Source organism: Festucalex cinctus, chromosome 19, assembly GCF_051991245.1.
Source record: "Festucalex cinctus isolate MCC-2025b chromosome 19, RoL_Fcin_1.0, whole genome shotgun sequence".
Lineage (NCBI taxonomy): Eukaryota > Metazoa > Chordata > Actinopteri > Syngnathiformes > Syngnathidae > Festucalex > Festucalex cinctus.
The window spans coordinates 16,469,037-16,478,458 of record NC_135429.1 but is presented as its reverse complement, the minus strand read 5'-3'; the positions used below and the strand labels follow the sequence as shown (position 1 = coordinate 16,478,458).

At 38.0% G+C, this 9,422-nt stretch overlaps 1 protein-coding gene and 1 long non-coding RNA gene across 2 annotated transcripts; one reads left to right on the top strand and one right to left on the bottom strand.

Moving 5' to 3' along the window:
* Positions 1-386: 386 nt before the first annotated feature.
* On the top strand, positions 387-1,482 carry LOC144008045 (uncharacterized). Its single transcript, XR_013280558.1, has 3 exons — positions 387-1,052; positions 1,122-1,167; positions 1,390-1,482. It is a non-coding gene; the product is annotated as an uncharacterized LOC144008045 (long non-coding RNA).
* Positions 1,483-4,852: 3,370 nt separating this feature from the next.
* Positions 4,853-7,217, bottom strand: LOC144007633 (uncharacterized). Its single transcript, XM_077507443.1, has 8 exons — positions 6,862-7,217; positions 6,449-6,636; positions 6,047-6,269; positions 5,844-5,919; positions 5,425-5,705; positions 5,304-5,351; positions 5,151-5,227; positions 4,853-5,055 (listed from the first exon to the last, which is right to left on the bottom strand). The coding sequence occupies exons 1-8, from the start codon at positions 6,904-6,906 to the stop codon at positions 4,899-4,901; spliced, it is 1,095 nt and encodes a 364-aa protein (XP_077363569.1). The 5' UTR covers positions 6,907-7,217; the 3' UTR covers positions 4,853-4,898.
* Between the last annotated feature and the right edge of the window lie 2,205 nt (positions 7,218-9,422).

The window sequence follows — 9,422 nt, the reverse complement described above, 5'->3', positions numbered from 1 at the left end:
AAATAAAATGACACTAAATTCGTAGTCTTTACATACAATCTAATGATTTATTTTCAATTAAATGCTCAGTTTCTGCATGGAATATAATGCTTATATCTTGATAGAATGCTAACATTTACCAATTAATTTGAGATGCTGCAACGCCAGCGAACCAGCCGCAGCCAATTTGCATTGTTAATGCTGTGAATAAGACGCATTAATGGTTTCCCAATAAAATATTTGGCTACTTAAATCGAATACTGCTCAAATGTAAATATTGCCTTCCACTTGAATTTTGTAGGGAGCAGAGTAATGCTACTTTTGAAATCCCAAAATTCAGTATTGGTTATATTGTATCAATGTAAACAATTTATTAGATCCTTGTCATTTTCACAGGACCAGCTGAGGCAACAGTTGTTGGAGAGACTTCTTCATAAACTGCAGTCAGCCTTAAACCAGCAACCATTGAATTTGGATTTTCTTGAGTTCCTGACTCGTCATGATCTTATTTTGTTTGACTCATTCTCTGGACAGATAGGCAATTTATCTGAGATTACAGAAGCCTTGAGAGACCTCTATCATGCTGTTCAGAGGGAAATCCGAGAAACCTCTATGACTACAGTGGAACAAGAGCTAGAAGTAGGACCTGGACCTGGTCATCCCAGAATTGTATTGGAGAGTGAAAGACTGAAGTATTTGTTGGACACACATCTTCCAGTTTCCTGTATTGCAAAATGCCTTGGTGTTTCAAAAAGAACAATTTACAGAAGGATGCAAGAATTTGGCTTGTCTGTAAGAGGACAATACAGCACAATGACTGATGATGATCTTGACCACATAATCTCAGTTGTTAAAGGTCAGATGCCAAATGCTGGATATAGAATGGTACAAGGTCATTTAGTTTCGATGGGCATTCGTGTACAGTGGTGGAGAATGATGGCGTCCATGCACCGTGTTGATGCTGCAGGGATCTTCAAGCGGATGACGGAGCTGGGATGTGTTTTGCGAAGAAGTTATTCCGTGCGCGGCCCTCTCTCCTTGGTCCACATTGACACAAATCATAAACTCATAAGGTAATGTAAAATAAACTTCCTGTGATTATTAAAATAGTTCTATTTTATTAACCCCCTTCTTTTCCCCAGGTATAACATTGTGGTGTTTGGTGGAGTCGATGGTTACTCAAGGAAGGTAAGGATATGTTCAGAGTCTTAACCCCTTGCTGAAAGTTTTTAATGTGAATAAAAGTTGGGTAATGGTATGTCACAAAAAAGTAATTTGTTTTGTTTTACTAACCCCTGGTGGGGATAAGTGATACTGCATAATTCACTACACTGACAGCTCAAAACAGTAGACATTTAAGTGTAGTACAGGACTTAAAGTTTATGTACAATTTTCTGTCATAAATTGCAGATCTTGTACTTGGATGCTGCGACAAATAACAGATCATCAACTGCTTTCTCATTCTTCATGAGAGCAATCCAGCTTCATGGCTTACCATCACGGTAATATACCTGGTCACAAAGCAATTCATTTTGTAATAACGTATAAGTATATCCTTTATATCTATATATATATATATATATTTCATGTTTGCCACAAGAGGAACAGGGAGAGCAAGCTTTATCTCGGGAAAGAGCGTTCACAACCAGAGGTTAGTTTTGTTGATTTGTTGCTGGTAACAACAGTGTTGTAGCTGTTCAATGTAATGGTTTTTAGTCCTTTCAATTTTCAGTTTAGAAATTGAAGTCAATCTTTTTATTTCGTTGCAGAATAGAGCAACTTTGGAGAGATGTCTGGGTAGCAGTCACAAACAAGTACTATGATGTTCTCCACTCTCTGGAAGAAGATGGAGTACTGGACATCTCTGATGAAGTTCACCTTTTTAGTGTGCACTACATCTATGTACCTCGACTGAAAGCAGACCTTCACTCCTTTCTCAGAGGGTGGAATAATCATCCACTACGAACAGAGGGAAGTCTCAGCCCTGAACAGCTGTGGTGTATGGGACACTTTCAAGATCTTGATGAAGGAGAGAGGCTTGAGGTACATTTTGTGTTAAGACAATCTAATTTTCTTTTCTTTTTTTTTCTTTTTTTAAATACAAAACATCCAGCCTGACTTAAATTGGTGTCACTTAAGAGATGCACTTTTTTCCTTCTTTTTTTTTTTAAAATACAATGCACTCTAGTTGTATATGTTTTTTTTTTAGGCAAATCTAAAACTGCTATAGACAGTATGTTGACAATGGTAGAATTCTATTTGAGTCAGTACATCGGTTTTTACAAAATGTGTTTTTATTTCTAAAACGATTAACATACAAAACATTGACTCGTAATATAAAACAATTAACATACAAACACTGACTTGGAATGTATTTTTATGTAGGAACTCCAAGACCCAGGGATTAACTGGGAGAGTGCCATACTACAAAGCGAAGACACTACTAGTTCCATTGTGGTTCCAGAAATATTCTGCCCACTTGAGGATGATGCCCTGCTACAACTTCAGAGAACAGTTAACCCTTTTCAACATTCTGAGTCCTGTGGTCGTGACCTGTACATGCAAGTTTTGCATTTTCTAGCAAACCAACAATGACATTCAAATATAAACATGAGGTAACTCTTGTTTTTGTAAAACTGAGCAGCAAGTTTACTGTAGAACAAGTACTGGTATATTATATACAGTACAGGCCAAAGGTTTGCACACACTTTCTCATTCAATTAGTTTGCTTTATTCTCATGACTATTTACATTGAAGATTCTAACTGAAGTCGTGGAAACTATGAATGAACACATGGGATGCTATGTACGTAACAAAAAAGGTTAAATAACTGAAAAAAAAAAGTTTTCTCACCTCTGGAAACTCCTTAGACTGTTAGAAAAAAAAATATCTCGAAGCTTGTCGAGAGAATGCCAAGAGTGTGGGGGAAAAAAAAAAAAAGGATTCAGAGCAAAGGGTGGCGATTTTGAAAACAACTATAACCCCCCCCCCCCCTTTTTTTTTTGTTACGTACATAACTCTAAATGTTCATGGTTTTGATGCCTGTAGTGAGAATCTACAATGTAAATAGTCATGCAAATAAAGCAAACATTAATGAGAATGTATGTCCAAACTTTAGGCCTGTACGTACTGTATTTTAAACTCTATGAAATCCCCCACTATAACGGATCGCTTCACTCATAATTTTTCTAAAGTCGCTAAAAGTGCATAGATGCTGTACTGGAAAAGTCACAGTCCGGGTACACGCGCTCACAATCGGGTAACAAATTGTGTGATCTCCAACCCGATCTGAGCAGTTGTGGTCAAAGGTGCATGTTATTTTGAAAATACTTTTCTCAGAAGGGAGAATGGGAATGTGGGATTGGCCCGTCATCCACTGGAGCACATGATGGACAGATAGAGGTTCCGCCTCACTTGCAGCATTGCCTGTCTCCTCATCTAGAGCAAATTAGTCAAAGTGTGTGTGTGTGTGTGTGTGTGTGTGTGGGGGGGGGGGGGGGGGGGGGCAAAACAATTGTTAGTTATTTTTAAAATCATTAAAAAAAAACTAATCATGATTTACTTATTTATACTCCTGCGTGTTCATTATACCTGACATTTCTAACTCCTGTAAAAAATCTTGGAGAAAGTTTATTATCTTCCTCTCAGTTGTCTCATTGGATGTCCCTTTTTCACTGAAACGTGGTTGGCAGTTATCAGCATCAGGCTACAAAAATAGTGCAGAATTATTTTTGTGTTCAACTCTGCATGCTTGGATGACATGCACAACTGAATAGTTGGACAGTGTAAGACCAAGATATTTGAGAGTTAAAATCAATACTTTGGTGATTTTCCCAGGAACAAACAGGGAGTGGAAAGCATCAGTGTTTCCAGACATCTGATCCAGCAGGCCATATAGTTCCAGGCCCTTTCTAATTTGCTGTAGCATTGGGATCAGTCTTGTTGTAGAATGTAAGACAATTGCTCTAAAAAACACACAATAAGCATTGCGATAAACAACAGTATTCATAAAACAAGAAAATACATACTCAGGCAGTGATATAAACAAGGATTGTATGCCGAGAAGCACTTACCGAATTATTTTGTCTCTGTTGTCTAGTTTGATATGGGTTGTGTATCCACAGGATACAATATCATCTGATAACATCATGAGAGACTGGGAATCTGCTGCATTTTCTACCTGGAAACAAGTAAAACTTCAAAATCAAGTTTTATTCATACTCATTCGAATGTTTACCTTGCTGATAAGCAGACAAGAAACGAGGTCTGCCACATCCACTGTGGACAGGTTACTGACTCCCCGGTACAGATGAAGTTGTAGCACCACTCTTTCATGAAAGCAGGTGGTGGACCACCTTGTGCTAGGCTGACTGCCATTATTTCACCAACAGTTCTGTATGGAAGATAGGTAATGTCTTGAAGTCCATAATTAAAAAAAATAAAATAAATCATATAGCCCTGTATGAATTAAAAACCATGGGTGATACCAACCTGAAGTTGTCATTATCAAGGTCTGTCAAAGAGTACTTGGGACTTTTTCCACATAGGTCATCTCCTTCAAAGAATCGGTTTTCAATTCCTGAAATCATATGTAACATATAAGAGCAGATAACAAATTTAGGTCAAATCACTTGGGACTTTCACATCAAAATGAAACTGTTAAACACCTGAACCAGCATACCTGTCAAAAAACTCTCTTCTCAGTGCTTATGTATCAACGCCTGACTCTCCAATATACACTACCTTAAGGGTACTAACAGGAGATGCAGATTTTTTCCTTTTCCATTGAATGATACCCCTGTCTGGAAGCTCATTTCTATCTACACACAATTTGAACTCTGTTGTGGTGTCAACTTGATTTTGTAGGATGCACAATATATCTTCCAAACTTTGAAAAGAGAAAAACAGACATGGTTTATTTAAAAAAATAAATAAAAAAAAATGACAGTATCAAGCAATATATTTGTGCAACTGCACTTAAAATTAACTTGCCTCTTTTTTTGTATGAATACTGGAGTTTGAGAAGATGTACTTGCAATTTGGTCATCTGCTACATTAGTGGATCCACTGTCAAAGCTTTGTGGAAACAACAACCAGTTTGAAGGGAAAACACTCATTTTTTAAACTTAGTAGTACTAATTAAAAAAAAAAAATCATATCAAATAGCTTACCTCTCTCCACATAGGCTGGCATGGTATGTGATCTCATCCTCTGGAAATTCTTTCAAACAAATTGGACACACCTGGATCTGGAATGTGAAAAGATGAACTGCTCTATAGTACAAATACATTTAAGTTAATTTATGAGTAATTTTCAATTATTACCATAGGGTCTACATTTCCCTTGTCCACAATAGACAGCTGATCAGAAGACTGCAGATTTAAAAACAAAAAAAGTAATATTGCGTATTGTTTTACACAAATTTAACAAAGAAGGTACTCTTACCTCATCACCCATTTCATCAAAGAATTCATTGCCTTTACATGTCTTGATGTGTACAGCAAGCATTTGCAATGGCATGCCCTTGTTACACTGGTAACAGGTCTGTTTCGGCATTTTTGTAAAGTGCTGTGAGTCAAGAGGCAAGGGAGAGGTGTCTAATGTCTCCTGAAGAGGTACAATATAAAAAGTGTTTTTTCCATTCGCTGATATAGCACGTAGAGCTTTGGTAGAGTACCCCTCCGTTTCCGGTGGAATGACTACAAGCTTTCGTCGGCCACCACCACCTTTATTGAAGAGAATATGTACACAGCAAGAACTTAATGCAATGTGCAAGTTTGTGGATAGGGAAAATAAGGACATCAGTAACTGTAAAACACAGTTAAACCTAAAGGAAATTATGAAATGGTGGAAGTGTTACTAACCTGTAGATTTATACAAGAGCCATCCTCCACTAAGATCCCTCATTTTGGGAAATGTTTCAGCCAGTAGTCTTGAAATCTTATTTTGTAGGCCAAAGTGAAAATGAAGGGAGAGAAGGTAAGTACAATATCTGAAGACTTTGGATTCAGTAAAATTTTCAAAAAACTTAACACAACAGGTAATTTAAATAAACTGACAACTCTACCTCATTGTGGTCACCATCTTCAGGTAAAGTCACGGTTTGTCTTCCCATGCCTGCCTGGAGAAGTTCAAGTTCCTCTATTGGCAATGGTGTATGTGAAGTATGTTTTGGCAGGAGGTAAAAATGAAGTGTAGTTTGCCTGATGGTTGTCCTAACATTTTGGGACGGAGTCAAACACCTCTTTTTGCCCTTTCTGAAATTTGATTTAAAATAGCCTGGAAATGACCTGTAAATTAAAATTGCAAGTATAAGTATGCTAGAAAAATCATTTAATAAATGCAATACATTGAAACAGGGTTACTGTAAAGATTTGAACACCATTGTCAATTTAATTTTTAACAATACACGTAGAATTTATGGTTTTAAAATTAGATTAGTCAAATTAAAATTACTATAATAACAAACCTCGTCATTTCATGTTCCAAACTTTGAATCTGGGGTGGTGGTGGTGGTGGTGGTGGTGGTGGTGGTGCTGCTGCTGCTGCTGCTGCTGCTGCTGAATGCCCCGTCTCTGTTGGCCGTGTTAAGTTGTTGTTTTGCATAGTGTTTAAAAGCAAAGACACCAGATTTCTGACTGCTGACTCAACTTGACCCTATATAAAACACATAAAGAATGTCATATTAATCGGTGAAAAATTGTATCCTCACCACCTTGAAATGCATTACTTTAGCTGCAGCCTGTTAGCTACAATGTATGTTAGCTAGCGTTATGTTAAATGCAGTCTTAAGTATCCCAAACAATAATATGCTATTGCAGGATAATTTATTATTATTACTATTACTATTACTATTACTATTATTAATTAATCAAAACTTACCTGTGGCTGTGGTGTATTCCCATCTTCATCATTAGATGACGCCATGTGAATTGTTCGAAATATCCCCGCGCCATTCGATTCTGGATTCCGGAAGCGTGTCCTCACCTCTTAGTTATGATTGGATATTAAACAGCCAATAGGGATTGGCCCTGCTTCCCGACTCCTGATTGGTTAAGAATTGTGGCACAAATATCACGCCTCGACCCTTGCATCGCAAGCGTAAATCAAAGTTTCGTACGTGTTGAGGAGAGACGTAGCAAGCGTGCGCGAGGACTGTTTTGTACGCACGAAACACATTTTGTACGTACGAAACACATTTTTGGTACGTACGAAACACATTTTGTACGTACGAAAAACATTTTTGGTACGCACGAAACACATTTTGTACGTACGAAACACATTTTGTTACGCACGGAATTGTGGCACAAATCTAACGCCATACCCCCGAAAATAGGTGCGAAACGTCTTTGCATTATGTTTACAACATCCGGGGAATGAAGCGTCTCTGAGCGCTACTTTGCTAGCTCTCTGTAAACACGGAAGTAGCTTGAATAGTGATGCGACTGAAATGTAAACAAAACAAGTAGAGCACGGCGCAGAACTCTTGCTATTGTTATGAAAACCATAAAGCCTCACTCGCAACCGATTCACAGCAACGCGATATCCGGTCCACAGCTTTACAAGCAATGTATCTAAGGATTCCCGGCGGATTTTGTATCGGTTGACAAGTCTGCTACCGATACGGCCGTTTAGCTCCCCTTGACGACCGATGGTTCGGTCGAATCGGTTTTTTGTCCCACCCCTAGGATTTTGTCACCTGTATTTGGTTTGGTTTGGGTTTTGTTGCTTTTGTTGGGGTTCTAGTTTTGAGTTTGTCATGTTTCTGTTTCTGCTTTACAGTTTGTCTCCCCTGGTCTCGTTATTGTTAACCTTGTCCACCTGCGTGTGTCTTCCCATCCCGTTGTATCTACCAATCAGCTTCCCCTGCCACTTGTGTCTTGCCCAGCTGTGTCTCGTCATTGTCAATTAGTGTGTGTATTTAGTCACCTGTTTTCCATTCAGTTCTTGTTGGTTCATTGTTGTTGTTTTCTGCCGTTCTCCTGTCCTGTGCTCTGCCCTAATTTCCCTTGTTCGTCTGTCCGGAGTTTATTTATATTTTGATCAGTTCCTTTTTTGCCTCTTAGTTTGTTTTTGGAAATAAAGTCCCTTTTTTTGTTCTTAACATCCACAAGCCTGCTTCGCCTCCCTGCTCTCTGCATTTGGGTCCTTAACACCCCCACTGAACCTGACAATGTTGTCAGAACCATCAACAATGAAATTGCAGCAAAACCCATCAGGACAAAATTGGCTTTGAAATGTAAACCTGATCGTTAGTCCATTATATAGTCAGCCCTGTCCAAAACCTGAGATCATAAATTAAATGATGTAGCCTATGTATGTTACAAAAAAATTTCAAACCTCTTATATATCAGATTTATGACACGATTAGAATCAGACCTGGTTTGTTACATTTGTAATTAAGTCGTAAAACAATTTGTATTAATATGGGCCCACATCGTCAACGCAAAACTAATGGAAAACATGTCATTTATTAAAACCTAAACATTTCTGAAACGCGTGAAGAGCCTCATTTAAGGTTCTTGGAATTACACCCTTATTTGGACTTCCTGAATGGAGCGGTTTGTGTGTTGCTGCGGTCTCGTCAGTGCTGAGTGTGTTTGTATAATCTATTTATGTATGCTTCAAACTACAATAGAACAACTGAGTGTGCACTCAAATTGCTATTGAAACTGTAAAGCAAGTGAGAATGTTGTCCTGTTGTGTGAGACAGGATAATGTGTACTTATATTATCTTAATAAATATATTAACCTTTTGACTGCCAGGCGTTATAAAAACAAAACAAAAAAATCCACAGTGCCAGCCGCTTTTGAGCATTTTAACTCATCTTTCAGGGCAAAAAGAATATTGTTTGCCTTTACTACATATACAATGTGGCTACGAAATGAAAGATCGCATTCCATTCATTGGAATTTTACTAATCATCATGAAACGTCTTTGGCAGTCAAAGAGTTAAAATGGTAATATGTATCTATATAAATGGGAAAAAAAGTAAGCTAGATATGCTGTTGCATCAACTAATGGGATACAATGACAACACATCTTATTAGTTGGATTTATAAGTCAGCCCCTTCATAAATGCCCCCACGAGAAGCTGCTTTCACACAGAATCTCATTTATTTTCTGGCCACAATCGTGTCTTAATTTACTACACACAGTATAAATTATTTCTCATCATTCATGCAATTATAACAAAAGCAAATTTAGGTTACCATCATGCAATTTCCGGTTCCAACAAGCCTTTCACCTGTAAAACTCTGCCTTACTTGTCACAGTACAGAAAAAGTAGAAATCTTTTCATTAGATTTACTGTAGACTGGTCACTGATGATGTCATGAGACACTTTGGCAACGGTGTTGTTTCAGTTCCCACTTAGTGACGGTGTAAATGCGAGTGTGAATGACTGTGAATGGGTGCCCTTTGAAGGACTGGTGACCAGTTC